The following is a 21018-nucleotide window of genomic DNA, read 5'->3' as shown; positions in this document are numbered from 1 at the left end:
CTCGTCCAAACCAAGAGCTTCCAAATCCCTTAACTCAAGTGCTTCCTGTGGATGAAGTGAGAAACATCGACAGAGCTGCAGTTCCCACTTGTCCGAGCTGAGGGGTTGACCCTGAACGCAGCAGCAGGAGCTCAGTCACAGCAGTCGCAGGCGAGTCCACGTTTTATTTTATTCACACTTTTCATTGACTGTGTTTTATGAAACGACCCTGAAAGCATCACACGCGCATCACGTTGAACTGCAGCACTTTGTTTATTAGATGTTTATTTATTTGTATTTATTAATTTAAAGTTGCAACATTGTTTCTTAAAGATTCTTTGATTTCACGAGTTGTTTGTTGATCTTCGTCGGTTGCGATGGAACTTTGTGTCCAAAGCGAAGATTCTACTGGTTTAACGCGGCTGAGCCTGAACCTCGCGCCAGACTTCACCAGAAAAACATTGAAATTTAACTTGTCCTTCAATATTTGTACTTTTACGTGTGAGCCAGTAAATATTTTATTGCTCTTGATAAACGAGTTGAATTTCCTCTTCAATTCGGGCAACTTGGACCTGTCAGGTTGAGGAAATCTAAACTTTAAATCAGTTGTTTGTAAAGATTGAATCCACTGGACTGCATATATAAGTTAAAAAAAGCGGGTATATAACATAGAGACACGTGATAGTTCCTCTATCACGTGTATATTAAATTCTCGTCTGACTTGTTCTGTAGAGAAGAAAAATCTCCTGCAGCTCAGAGCAGTTAAACTAATCAACCTTCTGTGATGGATCGTGGAAGGGAACTGATTAGCAGGGGCGCTTGATTTGAGTCACATCGACTACTGGGTGGCTGGGGGGGGGCTTTGCTTTTGACTCAGTCATGAGAACATTATTCATATAATTCACATGTAAAGTTTATGTGTAAAGTGACAAGAGAGGCCGAAGAGAGAAGCTTATATGTGGTAATCGTTAATCCAACAGATTTAAACAAACAAACAAGTTATTCATGTTTTGAATCCTCTTTAATCTTCAAAGACACTTTTATTGTTCTAAAATCAAACCCCAACATTGAAACACGTGTCTTCTTGTTTCTTCAATCTAATTTCTCTCTCCTGAAAGGAAAGCTGACTTGGGAGTCATTCTGATTTGACCCTGAACATTAATTGTATTATTTTATAATATATGAAATCATGTGGTTTCCTCACATGCTGTTCTCTAAGCAGTTTATCTGTGTGTGTGTGTGTGTGATCCCTCAGCAGGAGGATGGCCGGTCTGTGGAGGTCCTACCAGGCCCTGATGAGCAGATACCCCTGGACAGTTCAGATAGTGACGGCAGGTTCGTGTCTCACTTTTCACTTTCAACCACACAACGAGTCAGAGACGAGACTCAGCTTCATTTTCAGGAGTTTTTTAGAAACCGACGGGTTCACGGCTCCGGCATCCTCGACCTTTGCTCTCTGAAAGAACCTCGGTTTTTAAGTCAACACAGACGCAGAACTTTGAACGGAGGGAAACCTGATTTGTTTTTTCTTTGGAGCTTGTTTCTGAGCAGGAACAGCAGCTTTAATCAGGACGAGTTCAAATAGGCTGTAACAACAAGAATTAAACTGTAACCTCCACCGAGGTTCCTCCAACAGGTCCCTTAAACTAAATCCAGCTTCATGTCTGAAGCCAGATCATCAGCTGCAGGTTTCTGACTCGATCCTTCACCTTCACCCTCCTGGAAACACGTTCAAATGCACTGCATGCAGATTATGAACTAGATCAACAAATCAATAAACTGATTGAATGGAACCTGTTTGTTTGAGCCAGTGCAGTTACATCAAACCACCTCTAGATGGAGGCAGTGTGCTCCTGATACATGAGAACAGTCAGGGTTCAAAATAAAAACAGAAAATAAAACTTATAATCAGTGATTAATAATTATCTTCACGAAAACATTTAACAAACACGTTTCTGTCTGTTTGTGTTTTTTTAAATAGAAGAAGAATAAAGAAAATGACGTCATCCATAGTTCAAAAGTAGATTCTTCAGATGATAGTTCTCATATACATTTAACTAGATGGAAAAGTTATTAGTAGAGTTAAAGTTATAAAGTTGCCCAAATAATACATTTTGTATCTAACATGTTTGTAGTAGTTTAACAAGTAAAAACACATAAACAACTAAACTGGGAGAACCACATGAATCTTTTAGTAGTTAGTTGTATTGTATTGATATTAATACATAACTACTCCATCCCCCCCCCCCCCCCCCCCAGGCTCTCTAGTGGGACTTGGTGATGTCGTCTCCCAACAGCTGATCGAGAGACGAGGACTCGCTCAACACAACGTGAAGCGGACGGCGAAGATGATGAGCATCGGCTTCTTCTTCGTGGTGAGTTCCCTCGACGCGTTGCTGTCTTCGAATCCGTTTCTGACCACGATGATTAAAATGTAAATTTGACAAAAGGGCTTTTTTGTTTGGTCCATGTCCCGTCTGCTAACACGGAGGAGCCGGATTCATGAGCTGTACTGCAGCCGGCCACTAGGTGGCGATCCAGATGCTTTGGCTTCACTTTTGATGAGTCTATGCTCAGGACACATATGTATATTATAGATTTTTTAAAGTTAAATATGTTTATTAAACGTTTATTGTTTAATATGAGAAGAAACTAAATCTGTTAACTCACGATCTTATTCGTGCTTGCAGTTCTACGTGAAACACACACACGTGTCGTCAGGCTTGTGTGTGACGTGTGTTTCTATTCTGGTGTTTATGTGTTTACATGTTACATGTTCAAGCCTTTTGTATGTTTGTGGTTTCACATATTTCACTCGTCCCGTCCTGTGACAGCTGCACAATTCTCTTTTTCATCTCAGTGACAAAGACAAATTTTATTTATATTTCCATAATCGTCTTAGTCTTTTCTGCAGAGAAGCTGTTTGTCTTGAACTCGTCTCCTCGGCCTCGCTCAGGATTCACTTTACTACGTTTCACTCAATTGTTTCCACAGCAGCTGTAAATATCTTCATTCATCCACATGCAGCTGTTTCATAATTCATTCTGCCTCATTTATAAATAATATATATATTGTTGCTTAGTTTACGTTTCATTTCTCTGCAGCCGAGGCTCAAAACATCTGTTAAACAGTTTGTGTTTTGATTTGGTTTAAGATCATTGGACTGTTTAAACCTGAGTGAGAGTAAATGTCACGGTTATAAAATGTGTTTTTCGATTCTAGGGTCCATTCGTTGGGAGTTGGTACAAAGTTCTGGACAAACTGGTCGTGGGAGGAAGTAAAAGTTCGGCTATGAAGAAAATGCTGCTTGATCAGGTGACGACAAATGTTTCTCTTCTTCGTCTACTGCGAAGACTTCTTTCCTTCTTCTTGTTCTTCTTCTTCAAAACAAAACAGACAGACTTAATCAGCAGCAAACATAGTCATTAGTTCTCATTTATTACATTTGATCATTTCTTCAAACAGACATGAATGAAAACGAATTTTAACTTTAACTTAAAAGTAGAAGTGGAGGAAGTACTCAAACATTTTACTCAAGTAAAAGTACAAATAAACAGAAACAAATATACTAATGATGACCAGAAGTGTTTTCATCATGTTTCCTCTGAGCGTTGTCAGAGTGAAATATACAAAATTAAACTGTAGAGAAAATATAGTTCATTTATATTTGTGAGATTTATATGAAACCTCTGATTCTGAGGACGCTAGACAAAAACTTCCTATTTGGTTTTATCAACTTATTTTTACTTCATAAACATTCACAAATTTAAAGATCCTTTTCAAATCAATCAGAATGAAATCTGAATTCCTAATGAAACAAATGACTTCACACATTTTAACTGTAAAATCTTTAAATGTATTTAACAGCACAAACTCAGTTGAATGTTAAACTCTATGCTGATGATGTGCTGTTGTTTGCATGTGACTCACACACACGATTGATCAGGAGCTACAATAAAGCTTCATGTCCTTCAGGTTCATCAGAAGACATCTAAGGAATTTGATTGTTTTTATGTTTTTCTTTTGCCTCGTGTTTATGTCCTCCTCGTTCTTCTTCTGTGGTGGTAGTTGTGTTTCGCTCCGGGCTTCCTGGGGGCGTTCCTCTGTATCTCCGGCGCTCTGAACGGACTCACACTGGACGACAACATCGCCAAACTCAAGAGGGTAATGTGACCTTTGATTTAACTTCACTCTCAAGATTCTTCTTCTCTTGTTTCGGAGGTTTGTCCAATAAACTGTTGTAATTATCCGAAGACTCAATCGTTCTGTCCTCAGGTTAAAGGTTCAGTGTTTGACCTGACGTGTCCTCAGCACATGTTTTATTCATGAGCGCTGCATTAAAGGCACGACACAGACACACACACCGCACAACCTCACAGAAAATGTTGTGTGATTTGTTATCATATTTAGTCAGAATTAAGAACAAAATGTGAACTAATCATTTGTAAATTGATGCAAATGGTGAATAACTGAGTTTGACCTGCAGAGGTTTTCCGCTCTCGTCTCCCCGCGTCGTTTTATAAAACAACAGCGTGACCTTTATCCAGCTGATATAACTTTGGTCTTTAAACTTTAGACGTGACAGTAACTGACTCTGGACTCGGTCAGTAAACGATCAGGGGGTTTTATGTACCAACACAACACATGAAAATGAAAGAACACAGGCAGGATGTTGGTTTTTTTTCGGCGTCTGACCTCCAACACTCACCTCTCCACATTATTAGAAACTGTGTCCTGTGATGGAGATGAGGGGGGGGGGGGGACCTAGGAAATAACCAGAGTGACTCATTCCTGTGTGTGTGTCTGTGTGTGTGTGTGTGTCTGTATGCCAGGTCAGTGCTAACTGTCGTCTTGTGCCAGCTGCTCAAACGTCCGTCACCGCCTTGCTTACCCAACACGCCGCTGATCATCATCAATTATTTACCAAAGGGGGGGGGGGGGGCTGGGGGGGGCTGAAAGGCCAAACTGGTAAATGTCAGAAAGGACAAAAAATAAATGACGAATCTGCTCATTACACCGAAGTCTGGCCCCGAGGAAATGTGAGGGGAGAATTAATGGAGCCGCCGGCGGAGCCACCGACCAATCAGACGGCCGGTTGATTAAAGTGTTTGTTGTTGATTCACCTTGAGTCTCGAACGCTGTCTTGGAGTTGCTCCTCATACAAACCATATAAGTGATTATACTATATTGTATTATTATATCAGCTGGAGCAAATCCCAGCTGACATCGGGCTATTTTTTTTTGGTGGGGGGGGGTTTACCTGGCCAGGTCAGCAGCCAATCACAGCCGCTCAATCTGAGTGGGAAAGGTCTGGTTCCCTCCAGCGGCTGACGAGCGGCTGACGGGCGGCGGCTTCGCCTCCGGTGGAGAAGTCGCTTGTTCGACTGTAATTAGAAAACAACAAAAAATAAAAACAAGTAACAAGCAGCAGAAAGACTGAGGCTGGAACATTGGCTCCTAGTTTTTATATGTCGAGACATGTGGAGGTGACCTTTAAAGAAGATGACACAGAGCTTTTTAGGGTTGTTAGATCCTGTGTGTGGGTCTTTGTGGGTCTGTGTGTGTCTGTGTGTGTCTTTGTGTAAACTCTGTTCTTTCATATTTACTGTGCAGTCAAAAAGCCTCATTTAACAAAAAACCAGTGTTGATTTTTATTTCAAGTTAAACAATGTTTTCCTGAACACAATTAAATACATTTGAACTAATTTAACTTCGACAGTTAAATATTGAAATATAATAAAGTTAGAAAAGGGAGACGACTGCAAACAATTTCAAACTTTATGTAGAAATATTACATTTTTAAAAAGACGTCTCAGCGTCAGTCACTGGAGACGATGTGGTTTTAAAAACCTCGACCGAGGAGGTGAACGTTTCCTTCACGTGTTTGTTTGTTTGAGCCGAAATTTAGCAAAAAGCACCAAATGTGTTTCCGTGAAACTTGGAGGACGTGTTATCGGTCAGAGACGAGCTCATTACATTTCTTATTTCACTTTCTTTAACCTTGTGATATAGAACCTTCAGTTTATCACTGTTTGCCCAGTGGAATAATGGATCTGGACATTTGTATGATCTTTATGAGATATGAACTTAACGGACTGTTTTGAGATTTGAGCTCCACTGAGATTCTAGTTCAGATTCTGTCGTGAGTCTGATTCCTTTTGATTTATAAACTGGTTTCTGAAATGTTTTGTGAATTCGTCCTGAAACAAAAAATGATCTCCTTGTTTCTCGGAGCTGACTCGTCGGAGCTTCTTTCAGCTTCTGGATGTTTTGGTGAAATGTTTCTGATTGAACGTTCCTCTGTTCACAGGACTACCCCGACGCCCTCGTCGCAAATTACTACGTGAGTTCTCCCTGCGTCGTTTTGCTGTTTCTTTTTCACATGCTTGTCATTTAAATGTCTTTATTAACTTCAAATTAACGTAGTGATTGAAATATATTATCACTTGAAGTGTAGTATTCCTGTTTTGTGTGTTTTAAAGCGCCCCCTGGTGGTTTCTGTTTGTCTTTCAGCTGTGGCCTCCGGTCCAGATCGCAAATTTCTACTTCATTCCACTTCAGCACAGGTAAACGTTTGAGTCCATTAACGTACAAACACTCATCACGTCTCATTTTATATTAACTGCAAAGAATGAGACTCAGATCTTGATTATTATTATTATTCTGAAAGATATTTTCTTAAAGGAGATATATTCAAGTCATTTTGATTTGTGAAAGTACTCAAATGTAATCTGGAAAACTAACGAGGTGTTTCAGGAGCGTCAGTTTTTTCTGTGCAAGAGAGAACCTGTTAAAATACACTAGAGGAGAGAAAGACTGAAGAAGTAGTTAATTATATTATGGGATGTAGATATTATAATATATTATAGCCTGAACTTGTTCTTACCTCGTGCGAAATAATAAATACTTTCCTCCGGTTCTCAGATTGGCCGTGGTCCAGATTGTTGCCGTGGCCTGGAACTCCTACCTGACCTGGAAGGCCAACAAGATGTGAAGGACGGTCTCAGAGCAGCCTGTTGCTGCTGATGACGAGTTAACACTCATCTGTAGTGTGTGTGTGTGTGTGTGTGTATGTGTCTGTTTGTGTGTATCTTCCTTTAGGTTCCTCCTCTTGTGATATTTGTGACGTGTAAAAGCGAGTCATTTCTAAAGGTCGAGTGAAAGTGCTCTTCTCCTCTGAATGACCAATTCTCACTTGAAAGTCAAACTTGAATTTGCAGAAACGTCTGTGAAAGTTTATTTATGGAAATGTGAATTGGTAGTGGAGAACAACACACACACACACACACTTGCACAAATACACACAGGCACTTATACATTTACACTTAGTCTGTTAAAGGAATTTAATAAGTTGTTGCAAGTGAATTCTGACATTGTTTTGTTTCTCATATTATATTTGAGTAAATATATTTTCTTGGCCTATTTTCTCTGTATGTGATTCCTCTGTGTACTTTTCCTCTAGTTACTCTTTTCCACAGTTTCCCAAAATGTCTTCTTAACAATCCTCAGGAAAGGAAACACTAAGGTTTATATATATATAATGTGTATGTTGTTAAACTGTAAATGTAGATGATCTGAGTGAAAAGTAAGCAACAGTCTTTGTCAATGTTTCCTCAAGTAAATAAACAATTGTCTAATGCTGAGTTCTAGTCAAATCAATTCATCAATATTCAAGTCTTAAAGGTACAGTGTGTAGGAATTAGTGACATCTAGTGGTGAAGTGTCAAGTTGCAGATGAATACCACCCAAAAAAAACACCCATCATCTGAATGGCAGCCAGTTAGCCTAGCTTAGCTGGCTAACTTATTACATTTAATGAGCCACACATGAGTGATATCAATCAAAACTAATTCCCCAAATGTTTCTCTGGTCATTTAACACTCAATGATTTTGAATACCACAAAACCCCAAAACAGACACAGGAAGTTTAAATAATTAATTTATGAATATTAAGTTACACCTTGTTAACGTTTTTAATATGAAATTAAAGTTCATTGGCGTTTGACCTCGCTCACTTTGGTAGCCTACTTAGCTTTGGATGGTTTGTTTGTTTGTCTGGACGGATGTGGAGGCTGGCGACCAAATTAACTACAAACACACATACACACACATACACACACACACACACACACTCTTCGGGAACAGTAAACAGAACCGTCTGATGGATCCAGTGAAAATCTGCCAAACAGCCTCTTCCCTCTCTGTGCGATATGAAACATTTCAGTTTCAGTGCTGAGACTCAGGGGAGTCAGGGGATTAAATGATTATAAACTTAATCGTCTTCCCCAGTTTAACCTGAACATGACGCACGATGCAGATGAACTGGTTCCTGATGTGTGAGTTGTGTCAGTTTATCAGTTTCTACATCCTAACGTGTAGATATGATTAAAGTCATTGGGAAACTTCTTTGTAGAATAATCTTCACAAATCGTTTCTGGTCTGTGTGAATTTACAATAAAAGAAAAGAGCCTGAGTCCTTAATGATGGTGAACGAAGTTTAAACTGTCACTTTAAGGTTGTTTAGCTTATATATAATCCTGTATTATATAGATATATATATATATATATAACCAGCTGCTTCAGCACCAGGGACAGCTCCCAGAAGAATCCACTCATTCAGACCAGAGAGAAAATGTTCTGATGTTTCATCGTCGTTTCATTTATATTCAGAAATGATGGAACTTGATATTTGTCTTGAAAGTAAAGAGAGAAATCAACTCAAGTTAATGTGAAAAGAAAACACAGACTTTCTCCTCTGTTCCTGGAAAAAGAGGAAGAAGAAGAAGACGAAGAAGGAAATGATTAAAGCTACATCCCTTCATCCTCCTCTTCCCTCATCCTCATTCCCTCATTCTCTCCTCCCTCATCCCTTCATCCTCCTTCCCTCATCCCCTCATTCTCACTCCTTCATTCTCTCCTCCTTCATCCCTTCATTCTCTCTTCCCTCATCCCGTCATCCTCTTCCCCTAATCCCCTCATCCTCATTCCCTCATTCTCTCCTCCCTCATCCCGTCATCCTCCTCTCCTTATCCCTTCCCTCATCCCCTCATCCTTATTCCTTAATTTCTCGTCCCTCATTCATTCATCCTCCTTCCCTCATCCCTTCATCCTCCATCTTCCATCCCTCATCCCTTGATCCAGGAAGGTGTCAACACCATCTGGATCTCCCTCTTGTTCCCCTGAGAGCTGCCTCAGCCCTGATGGATGGATGGATGGATGGACTGATGGATGGATGGATGGATGGATGGACTGATTCATTCCCTCATTGACTCCGTGTCACTCGTCCAATTTGCAAACCGCTGTCTGGGCTACGGGCTGTGACGTCAGAGGCGCACACTGGACGTATAAAAGCTGCGTCCTCTCTCTGCGCTGCGCACTGGGACCGAACACTCACCTGGAATCCGAAGTTTAAGCTGCAGCATCTGGACGGAACATCGTGAGTATCACACTTTGTGTTTCAGTTGTTCGAGTTTAGTCACTTTGTGTCTTTCTGCGGGTTCTCTGTTCTCAATGAGAAATCCAAGATACCCAGGAAAGTGAAATTCAAGACGCGTGTGTGATAAGATCAGGATTTTAGTGACTGTGGTGAAAATCAAGAGGGAGCTTTGTTCTTGACTGTGAGATGCTTCGTTCATTCAACCTTAATTCTAACTCTGGAATTCATTTTTACTTTTTACATTTCAAGACACAGAAAAGAAACTGTACAATCTGGAAATTAGCAAAAGCAAGAAGGCTTCGGGAATAAAGACAGTTCAAAGTTATAGAGTTTAGAGTAAAGCAAATAACAACTGGAGGGAAGATAATGTGAAACTTAAATTCCCCTAAAGATGAAATTACAATAACTTCGCTCAGGTTTCAGTCCGAGAAGCTGCAGCTGAGCAACCACCAGTCCTGATGAGTTTGGTCATTTCATCAACATTCCTCTAACAACGAGTCGTATTTAAATTCCAGGACATGAAGCCGGCCTCCTTGCTCCTGCTCCTCTCCTCCGTCCTCCTCTCATCACACCTCCTGCCCGCCGCCGGCAGACCGCGCTCCCCCCCCGGCTGGCTGGATGGCAGCGAGCGGCTCCAGACGCAGCGACTGGATGAGGAGCTGCTCCGGGCGGCCGCCGCCGGGGACAGCGCCGCCTCGGACCTGCTGGGCGACAACATCCTGAGGTTTCTCCGGAGGAAGAACCCGGAGCATCTCCACCAGCTGCCCGCTGAAGAAGAGGAGGCGGGCGATGAGGAGGCGCTGAGGAACGCGGTGCAGCTGCTGAAGCGCAGCGAGGACCCGCCGATGTCCATCGACCTGACCTTCCACATGCTGAGGAATATGATCCACATGGCGAAGATGGAGGGCGAGAGGGAGCAGGCTCAGATCAACCGCAACTTGCTCGACGAGGTCGGGAAGTAAAAGTCCACCGCTGACATTAGTGTGTGTTCGCGCGCCTGCCTTCCTCTCCGTGCCATTTTACGCACAGGTGGTGCCAAATTACGCACCACGGCATATGCGAGTAAAGTGTAAAACCTTAGGTGTTGTTTAAGAACTTTGTTGGAGAAAATGGGAACGGACATCTCAGACCCCCCCCCCCCCCCCCCCGTCTCACACTCCCTGGGCTCACCCCATCCTTCACCCATCAATCCCCCCCATCCCCTCCACACTGCTGGACTCCTGGTGGACAAAAGGAATCATCACTGGTTTTCACATTCTCTCATGTTTGACTTCTACACTTCTGTATCACTCGCTGGTTCCTGGTTCATGTGAGTGTTTCCACAGAGGAAGGTTTAACTAAAGTATCTACACTGACAAGTCATTTGCAATTTGAATTAATCACCGGGTTAAATTACAGTTTGACATTTGATTAAACTGGAGCAGAACCCATTTCTCGTCGGTGTGCCGAGTGACCCTGGTGTTAATTAGGATGGTGATATTTACCCTCGGCGATGAAATCTGTTTGAATAATGAGAGTTACATTATGGATCATGTAATTACTGAAACCCTCCTTGAGATTAGACCCAGACAAGAACCTGAACTCACACCCATTGTCCCTGATGAATTAAACGAGGCTGAACTCTGACCTTTTAGAATAAGGTTTTTCTTATAAATTAATAAAGACAAATCTCATCACTGCAGATTCAGACCACAAACTAAACAGATTTTGTCTAATTAGTGAAAACCTGGTGTTTTCGAGCCTAAATTGAACTTTCTTGTGCCGAGGAGAATTTAAAAAACACTTCTGTTGAGTATAACTTGGTTGTTTTTCGTCATTGCTCCAGGATCTAATGTCACAAACCTCTCCGTTTGTCCTCTGAGGCTGAATTGCTCCTCTGTCCGACACCATCAGCTTCCCTTTGTCCTCTGTGTGTCCCCCATGTGGAGCAGCATCATCTGTACTGTAAAAACTGTCGCATGCAAACCTACATGTAAAAAAAACCACAAAAACAGCTTGATTTGACTGTGAACGCTCGTGTCTGACTCCGATCACCCTCTCTCTGTTTTAGCAAATGAAAAGAACAAAATCTGCTTTTTTGCCATTTATATTTTATAATAAAAAAGGTTGAAGTAAAAGAAAAACGTTCCTGTTTGATTCTGTGATGAATGTGTTTTAACTACAAGATTATGAAATACATCTTATTGTGTGTGTCCTCTATTTAGTGTGGACGTATTTCGAAAAGCGTCTGAACCCTGATATTTTGATGATATATCGATTTCTGTAGAACAAACATCAGATTAAATTTCCCACATCCACAGAAGAGAAATTTAAATTGAATCTGACTCTGGAGCAAATCAAAGCAGCTCAGTGGATTCTTCAGTTTCCACGTCTCCAAAAGTTCTGATTCCAGTTAGTCGTGAACTTTTACTCTGTGTATTAAAAACAAGGAGCAGAGTCAAAACATGAGCTGAGAGTCTTTTCAGTTAAATGCTTTGCATGTGATTCAGAATGAAAATGGCCTTTAACTTTTCATTCTCGTTAAAATGTCACAATATGAAAAAATCCGGATCAGCACCAAAATGTCACAAGTTCTTTTTCAACTCATACGACATTTCTAAAACCATTTTCATGGAAATCTGTCCGGCAGTGTTTGTGTCATCCGGCTAATATACATACAAACTAACTAACTGTTGGACAGAGGCCGGCTAGCAGTTCCCCCCTGTTTCCAGTCTTTGTGCTAGGCTAAGCTAACCAGCGAAGTACAGTGCATGAGTGATAATCTTCTTATCTGACCCTTGACGAGGACTGAAATAAATTTCCAAAAATGTCAAACTACTCAGTTAAATCTCATGGTTTTTAAATCATCTTGTGTATCGCGGCTAAAATAAATCAATGAAGAAAGTGTTAATTAATTCATCTGAATGTCGGTTGAGTTTTCTCGCTGCATCGAAGAAATGTTCTCTGAGTTCCTGACTCAGTCTGAACTGTGGGTGTGATTCCTCGTCCTCTGCTCATTGTGTTCTTACACTCGACTCCACATCACGGACGTGTGTCATCGAGCTCCAAACTTTGTTCATCTCGAAAACTCACGGACCAGAGCTGAGAGGAGGAAAAGAACATGAACCAACGAGAGCTCGGAGGTTTGTGAAGCAGCAAAACACTTTAGTCACGTTTAATTATTTATTTATTATGGGATAGGGACAGTGTTCATTCATCAACAGATAATTATCTGAATAAACCAGAGCTTAAATTAACTTGTCTTTACTTTATATTTGAACGTTTTATTCCACTAATATAATTCAGACGTTGATTCAGCAGAAAGCAGAGAAAACAGCTGCTGGATATAAATCATAAAGTTAAATATTAACAGATGATGTTTATTCATAAACTACGTGAAGACACAATACATATATTTATTATCGTTAAAATAATATTTTTAAAATGTTACAAAGCTTTAAATAAAATGCAATCAATGTCAATAAATAAGCAAAAATCTACAAACAAACACACCAGAGAATAAATTAATCACTATTTTCTCATTTGTCAGATTCCATCGTTTGTCTTTATACACAAAAATGACTTTTTAGATTTCTGGCTGCTTGAGAATCACTATTTTCTCATTTGTCAGATTCCATCGTTTGTCTTTATACACAAAAATTACTTTTTAGATTTCTGGCTGTTTGAGATGTAAACATCTTATTATGATTATTTTAATAAACATATTATCTGTGGACCCTCGTCCACCTCCCGCCTCTTTTCATTTCATCACTCGACCACAGGGTTTCGTCACGTGACCACGAACGTGTCACCGTGAACCATTTCCTCTTTCCTCTCTTTCTTATGGCTCCTGGTCACACACAAACAAACACACACTCATGTACACACACATTCTTTCAGAACCCCCCCTCCACACAAACAAAAACAACATCTTTTCCATACCTACAGTAATGAGATTATCTTCCCACTCATTTCTACATCCTGCTCACCCTAAACAGTCGTTCTGTTTTTATCCATTGATAAAAAAAGGACAATTATTCTTCTGCATTCATAAAATAAAAGACAATAAACAGTTGTACCGCTTTATGTAAATTGATGTTTTTTAATAAAATCTCAATTCAAAGGAACCATTTCTCAATCAAACTTAGATTTTTATTTACGTCACATGTTTCTATAGAAGTTACAGAATGGACCAACTCAAACACTGGACTTCACAGGATCCTCTGCTGAAGAGGAGCTTTAAATCCTGAATGAAAACACACATGAAGGAAAAATCTCTTCCCTCCCACGGAGTTAAATCCACTGTACGTTTCCTGTCAGCTACACACAAGCAGATATATTTACACACAACGAACAAAAGAGAACGAAGGAGGAAACAGACGCTGGAGGTTTATGAATGCACGATTTCTGACCATTCATTTTCTCTTCTGGAAAAAAAAGCCTTCGGGATACAGATTATGAGTTTGAGCCGATTCGGGTTGGACCTGCTCTAGATTGTCAGGGGGGAAAAGATGAAGATTCTCCTCTTCCTCCTCCTCCTCTTCATCACTTTAACGTCTCATCAATGCATGTGACTGACTCGACTTCTTCCCAGGAGACCTTGTGCTTTGTCGTTGCAGATCCAGGGATCATGAATCATGGATCATCATTAAAACTAGGTTGCATATATGTCTCCTCATTTACACTTATGCTCAAACTGTAATCACCCAAATTGAGACTGTGAATTTGACTTCTACAGAACTAGAATCTGACGGATGGAGTGATTGATGGTGTGTGGATTCATTTCCTGGAGCAGGGAACAAAGGACGAAGAGGATGAGATCATTGTCATCGTCCCACGTCTCAACAATCACCAGTGACTCTCCCCGGCCTCATGTCCCAGCTCGGAGGAGGAGGAGGAGGACGATGCTGTTGCTGCTGTTGTTGTTGTTGTTGTTGTTGTTGACTCAGCATGACCACACTGAGGCCGTCTCCTCTCCGGAGTGGACGAGGGGAATCCTTCCCTCTACGCTCACTTTACGTAAGCGGCCCGGTTGAGAGATGATTTCATCTCTCTTTTGCTCTGCTGCTGCCTTCACACGATGCATATCAATAAATATTACAATTCATCAGAACATCTATAAACAGGCTCTGACACATTTGCACTGTTTCAGTTGTTGGAGACGTCAAGTGCGTCTGCAAGATGTTCACTAGAGATTTTAGCTTTTTTAAATCGTTTGCCGAAATGTATTCTTCCTTTGTGATAGTAGATGATACGAAGGGATCATTAAAGCTCGGGTTGGTAATCCTGGAAGATCAACTCCCCTCCCCTCCTGTCCAAGCTCCGCCCCCAAATATCATGAACATTCACTGACAACTGAAGATGAAGTCAGCGGTGAACGAATGAAGATTTGGATCTTTCTTCACTTTCTGTATCATCAAGAGATCTGCAACATTTCCGTTGATTTATTACAGAACAATAAAAAAATCATATTTTTGGGACTGATGTTTATGAGTTTGTGTAAATTAGTGATGTTTCAAATGAGAATGTGGACCTAGTGAATTTAAATGTGGTTTCATAAGGAGGCTGAACTTTCTCTGTTCCCTTAAGCCTTATTGTAACATGAAGGTCTCAGTATCTGCAGCCAAAGTCAGGTTCTGATTCTTCTCCCACATCTTCAGAATCCTCTTCATCTCCCACACCTGAACACAGACACACACACACACACAAACACACACACACACACACACAGTAAACACCTCTATTTGAACCTGTGTAAATGGAGCTTAAAGGAAATTGTGTTTAATCCTCGAGGTCTCTGTTTCCCTGTGTGAGATGTTTACTGAGTGACATTTATTATTTATCAAACAAGTGCAGTTTGTGAGCAGAGCAGGACGTTTGAACAAACTGATCCTCAAGAGGAGTTTGATGCTTCGTCCATTCGAAGGACAGATGGTCCATCCAAACCATCACCTCTGTCAAATGTATAATTTCTTCTCCTCCCTCCACTCGAGCTACGTACCAGAGCAGAAGTCCATGTTCTGTAACATCTCCGTCAGGTGGTCGGTGTCGATGGAGAAGTGGCTCATGCTCTCGAAGCCGAGCTGCGGACGCTCCACGTTCGATGCCCTCGCCGTCACCGCCATTCTGTCAACACACACACATTAAATTGTAAATTTGACAGATGAACATCGACCCAGGCGAACGTGCGTGTCACACGTTATCGATGTCGACGTATCGATGAACCAAACACACACTGATCTCCAGTCAGGTCCCGGGAGGCCGAGCGCTGACGCCTGCAGGGTTTGGGTTTTCGATCTCTTGGCAGCAGGAGGATCATCGTCTCCATAATATATAAGAAATGACTAAACGTCCGACACACAATGTTCACAAACACACACACACACACAAACACAAACACACACACACACACACACACACACACACACACACACACACTAACAGTCTAATGTGAAATGAAAGGGCCAGTGGTGTTTTTTCCCATCTGTTCTTGTTTCATGTATTTTAATCACAATGTTCTGAACCCTGTTTAAGACATAATTTGTGTTGGATATGACAAACTATGGGGTCAGTGTTGTAGTGTGTGTGTGTGGAGAGTTGTGTATCTGCATCTTAATCCGTGTGTGTCCTCAGGTTTGTAAATGTGTGATGACATTGCAGAGTAGAAGGTCACATGAGGAACATGTGACCTGTGAAGGATGAGAACTGAAGTAAAAACATATTTCTGTGGATCAATCCCCGAGGATTAAATTAAAGGTTTCATGCAGAATCAGGACAACGTGGACTTACTTCTCCAGAAGGACGCTGGCGCTCTGTGAATGAGACAGAACAGAGGAAACACATGAAATGAATAATCACATTGTGCTTCCTGTTGAATAGAAACTTAAAGAAAGTGCTGGCGTCTACAGGCTGCGTCCAGCGACTCCATCTTCTCCACCAGCTGCTCTGACGGAGCGTGAGGCCGAATATAAAGCAGCGACACCTGAGTCTCAGAACAAACAGTGTTTCCTCGGAGGAGACGCGCTGACGCAGACGTGACGCGTCGGCCGTGAAGATTCTGGATTTAGAAACAACAACAAGGACGGAGTGAACTGTGCGATGTCGGCTCCTCAGTCCACGAGTCGCCTTCTCCTGCTTTTTATTCTATTCTCAAAGTGTGTTGGAGGATTCTATCAAATTCAGCTTCAACTGTTCAAACAACAATTAACTGAAGCTCCTTGTATTCAGGGAGGCAGAAGAAGTTGTTATGATTATTATGATTATCATTATTGCCTTTTTTGACACAAGTTGTAAAACCTTTATTTCAATTCATGCCAATGGAACTAGTTTAAAAAATGAATCCTTAATTAAATAGATCATGAAATATTAAAATCTTGTCTTTTCACTGAGCTGAAATCACTGCAGTTATTTTAACAAAGAAATGAGACACGTATATAAATTTGAATTGTTTTCAATCTGTTAAATCACAAAAATGACCAAGCAGATTTAAATTGATGTGGGTGGAGCCTGATCACATGATAACATGATAACATGATCACATGATAATGAGGAGTTGAGTTCAAAGTCGACACCGAGCATCAGTCTCAAGCCGTAACAACAACACCACACGTATATATTGTTGTTTTATGTCAAATTCACCAAAAGTCAATTTCCAAATGAGTTTCAATTTAAAAGAATTCTGATTGTGATTCTGTTTCTGATTCTGACGTGAGGCGACGCCCACCTGTATGAACACGGCCATGTGCGGCTCGTCCATGGACTGGATGCCCGACTCCACCAGCCTCACCGCCGCCTCCTGGTGGTCGCTGTGCCGGCGGATGAGGCGTCGCAGGTGTTTCAGTTTACCGTCCTGTTCTCTGGAGATGCGACCGACCAGCTCCTGCTTCCGCTCCTCCAGGACGGACACCAGGCCGGAGAAGTGCCCGGCGAGCTGCTCCCTCTGCCGCCGGCCGCTCTCCTGGAAGTGGAAACTAATTCAGTATGTATATGACGTGTTAAAGATCCGCCCCTGATCCAGATCCTCACCAAAATGTTATTAGCTCCTCCCTAATTAAGTGTAATCCTGCTAAACAGACACGTGCATATGGAAAGGTCAAAGGTCAGTGAGATAATCTGTTTACCTTGTGAACGTGTTATTTTAACAAGGCCTCAAGAGAATCTGTTCAAATTTAGCACAAACGTTCACTTGTACTCACAGATGGACTGATTAGATTTGGGTGAAATCAAAGGTCAAAGGTCAAGGGAGTCTCAGAAAAGTTTTTTTTTCACTTGAACATGATTTCTCAGGTTTGCCTTTAGAGAACCTCCTCAAATTTTGACCAGTTGTCACTTGGACTCAAAGATTAACTGATAAGATTTCAGTGGTCAAAGGTCAAAGGTCACCGGTTGGTGGTGGAGTGAAACCACAGGGTTGAATTCCAAGTAAGTTAAATCAGATACGATGAACTTCTGTTCCTGAGTAAGATCATGAGCTGTGGTTGAAAGCTCTGGAAAAGCTATCAAAATGTTATATTTAAAAATAAATTGTGTGTGTGTGTGTGTGTCTTTGTGTGTGTCTGTGTATGTGTTTAACCTCCACAGAGCGGCATATGTCCTCCAGCTGAGAGATGGCCACCTGGATGTTGTCGTTGCTGGCGACCAAGAAGGCGATGCCGTCGCTCAGCTCCGTCTGCAAACACAACAGAAAGTTTCCTCCTGATCGAACTCCTGAATCTCTGGACTCACGACCGGTCCAGATCGTCTGTATGCGGATCCACATGTCGGGGAAAAGGTTCTAAACCCTTAAAGAGGAAATGCACTGTGGGAACTTTGTAATGAGGACGTCTGTCACCAGCTGAGACAACATGAGTCACCGGCCTTCATCAGTTTAAAGCTTCACACGACCCTCGTCTTCATCACTTCACGCTGTCATAGATGTTACAGATGCTGATTAACAGTTTTAAAGAGTCATCAGCGAAACAAATAAACTCTCTGTTCTTATGGATTTAAGCCAAATCCAGACCACACACATTGTTTATGAAATGAAGGGTTTCATTGAGATGATCAACAACTTTCCTCGGCCTCATCTGAATTTCAGACGAGTGATTCAGACGCCGCCGCTGAAATGTCAACAAAGCCAAAAGCTCGATACGACACCGGACGCTGCCGCCGCTGCATAACAACGAGTGAGTCGATGAGCTAATCAAGTCTTTGCTGATGTGAAAACTTTTATTTGACAGATTCATGTTTTCATTAGATCTAAAAACAATAACTATTTTCTAAATTGAATTTCGATGTACTTGTTGGTGTTTAAGGATGAAACAGTTTCATGGTGATGATGAAAGACGGTTAGTTGAACCGCGGTGAGGTGGTGCTCCCGCTCTGATCTCAGCTGGTTCACATCTGCTGTCACCAAATTGTGTGTTTAATGAACCGATATCTCTATGTATATATATATATGGGCCAATATGTTGTTTTTTTCTTTATATCTTACCATCTTATATCGGTCAGGCTCTAGTTTTTACATAAATATGACAAACAGGTTTGATTTTGCATGAAAACGATTTGGTGTTTGGTGTCACTGTAGCTGACCTTTAAATGGCTGCATGACCAGATGTGTGCAGATGTGTCCTGATTTCAGCTCAGATTCAGTATCTATTTGCAAACTTTACGAGCAGGAGAGGAAACAGAAATAGACGAATAGAAGACTTAAAAAAAGAAGGAGGTTTGGCTCCTAAAGGCCATCGTCCGTTAGGAGAAGTCACCACCTACACGCTCACGACCTTCTTGGAGTTTGGACTGTTGACGATATTCCGTGATCGTCCTTTGACCTTTAAACAAGCTCCCGCTTCAGTGGTGAGCGTGTGCGACTCCTCAGGAAGCTGCCAGCTCCCCTCCACTGCACCGACAGCGTCTCCGCCTCTGGGTTTCCCCCGGTGTGTTTGTCTGACAGTGACCTGAGGTGAGGGGGTGTCGTGTGAGGTGAACCAGAGGAAACTGAGGGAGCTGTGGGAGGTCATAGGTCACGAGACGCTCAGTGTGAGGTCATTAGGGGTCAAATCATCACCGTTCTGATTTGGTCACATGAGAAACCTGGAACTGAAATCATTACTCTGTTGATATCATGCACAGAAATTAGAATGCTGACGCCAATATATAATAAACAGGATCCTGAGTGAGTGTGTTGGGTGTTGGTTGGCTGCTGATTCACCTTCTGTCTCATGTAGACGCTGCCGAGCGGAGCCACGTCACAGTCTTTGTGTCGCCCGAACACTTTGCACATGGAGCAGGTCGGCGTCTCACACGAGACACAGTAGATGTTGATCTTCTCCTCTTCATGGTCGTCACACATCAGCTGCTGCTGCTGCTCAGGCTTCATGTTTACAGGCCTGGAGGAGAAAACCCTCAAAAAGGTGAATTTACAGGATTTGTTATTAAACCTCCTCTGGACACGGAGCTGATGCAGGTTTTGTGAGATTCTCTCTTTTTTCAGGAGTGTGATCTTTCAGTTTAAGAGCAGGACTCATTGACTTCACCTTCAGATTCTGTAACTGGATCCTGGTTGGACTCAAACTGTGGGTTTAAACAATATCACAAATTGTGTTGCTTGGACATAAAGTATAGTATACTATAGTATATGATAGCTTTACACAGCATGGCAGAGTATTAGTATAGTATAGCACAGTAGTTTAGTATAGTACAACATTTAGTATACCATATCATTAGTATAGTTTTGTATAGTATTATATAGCATAGCGTTCCATAGTATATTATATTATAGAATAGCACATCATAATATAGTGTAGTGTAGTATCGCATAGTAGAGTGTATTATAGCAAAGCATGGCATAGTATAGCATTTAAAAGCATGGTATTGTACTAGTATAGTATAGCACAGTAGTACAGTACAGTAAACATAATATAGTATAGTACAGCATAGTATAGTATAGTATAGTATAGTACAGTACAGCATAGTATAGTATAGTGTAGTATAGTTGAGCATAGTATAGAACAGCAGAGTATATTATAGTATAGTATAGTATAGTATAGTATAGTATAGTATAGTATATTATAGTATAGTATAGTATAGTATAGTATAGTATAGTTGATCATAGTATAGAACAGCATAGTATAGCATAGAATATATCAGAATGTCGTTTTGTGTGATTCTACTTCACTCTTCCTCTCAGATGTGTCACTGTGAACATGGAACACACATGATTGATCCTTTCGCTGCCAAACATGTAATTATCCCATGATCAGAAATAACCTGGTCCTGAACACGGCTCTGTCAGAGCTCTCTCTGAAGACACGCTGGTACACGCACACGTATGTGCTTGGGACAGGCTTCAGCGTGTGAAGCCTCCCGAAAAGCTGCTCGGTGGAATCCAGAGTTTGTGCAACATCACAGTCATTTGTCCTCTGACGTACACGTCCGTGACACAAACCATGATTAAGTCATGAGAAATGTTTCCACCGTGAAAAAATTATGAGAAACTACAAGTTACAGAACATTTGTGAACGTCGCTGTGAACAATCGCCTCTATTTTAGTCCACAGAGATAATGAGGAGACCCCTGCCCTTCTGTCTCTAATGGATGCCAACATCTCTCTCTCTCTCTCTCTCTCTCTCTCTCTCTCTCTCTCC

General features: G+C 41.4%; 3 protein-coding genes across 4 annotated transcripts; 2 read left to right on the top strand and 1 right to left on the bottom strand.

The window, feature by feature from the left end:
- Positions 1-35: 35 nt before the first annotated feature.
- Positions 36-7622, top strand: mpv17 (mitochondrial inner membrane protein MPV17). Of its 2 annotated transcripts, none has more exons than XM_062411893.1 (8): positions 36-150; positions 1238-1314; positions 2239-2354; positions 3202-3294; positions 4048-4143; positions 6290-6322; positions 6493-6545; positions 6904-7622. In XM_062411893.1, the coding sequence occupies exons 2-8, from the start codon at positions 1242-1244 to the stop codon at positions 6971-6973; spliced, it is 534 nt and encodes a 177-aa protein (XP_062267877.1). In that variant the 5' UTR covers positions 36-150; positions 1238-1241; the 3' UTR covers positions 6974-7622. The 2 variants fall into 2 exon arrangements, with proteins under 2 accessions (XP_062267877.1, XP_062267876.1); XM_062411892.1 differs by having other exon boundaries at positions 59-150; positions 1235-1314.
- A 1730-nt stretch (positions 7623-9352) lies between these two features.
- uts1 (urotensin 1) lies at positions 9353-11513 on the top strand. The gene is made up of 2 exons (XM_062411656.1): positions 9353-9415; positions 9931-11513. Exon 2 carries the CDS (start codon positions 9934-9936, stop codon positions 10375-10377), a length of 444 nt encoding a protein of 147 aa, XP_062267640.1. The 5' UTR covers positions 9353-9415; positions 9931-9933; the 3' UTR covers positions 10378-11513.
- A 1954-nt stretch (positions 11514-13467) lies between these two features.
- Positions 13468-19769, bottom strand: trim54 (tripartite motif containing 54; the record flags this gene model as incomplete). Its single annotated transcript, XM_062412001.1, is given in 6 exon segments — positions 13468-15075; positions 15396-15520; positions 16184-16206; positions 17118-17351; positions 17967-18062; positions 19584-19769. Coding segments are annotated over 6 exon segments (735 nt in total), but the record flags the coding sequence as incomplete, so codon positions are not given.
- Positions 19770-21018: the final 1249 nt, after the last annotated feature.

The sequence above is a fragment of the Platichthys flesus genome, chromosome 18 (genome assembly GCF_949316205.1).
Source record: "Platichthys flesus chromosome 18, fPlaFle2.1, whole genome shotgun sequence".
NCBI lineage: Eukaryota > Metazoa > Chordata > Actinopteri > Pleuronectiformes > Pleuronectidae > Platichthys > Platichthys flesus.
The sequence above is the reverse complement of the archived record's forward strand: the minus strand, read 5'-3'. Positions and strand labels throughout refer to the sequence as shown.

Coding starts and splice junctions, on each gene's coding strand:
- uts1 (XM_062411656.1), top strand. CDS start 9,934: ATGAAGCCGGCCTCCTTGCTCCTGCTCCTCTCCTCCGTCCTCCTCTCA.
- mpv17 (XM_062411893.1), top strand. CDS start 1,242: ATGGCCGGTCTGTGGAGGTCCTACCAGGCCCTGATGAGCAGATACCCC. Junction 3,295..4,047: donor AGAAAATGCTGCTTGATCAG/GTGACGACAAAT, acceptor CTGTGGTGGTAG/TTGTGTTTCGCTCCGGGCTT. Junction 4,144..6,289: donor ACATCGCCAAACTCAAGAGG/GTAATGTGACCT, acceptor CTCTGTTCACAG/GACTACCCCGACGCCCTCGT.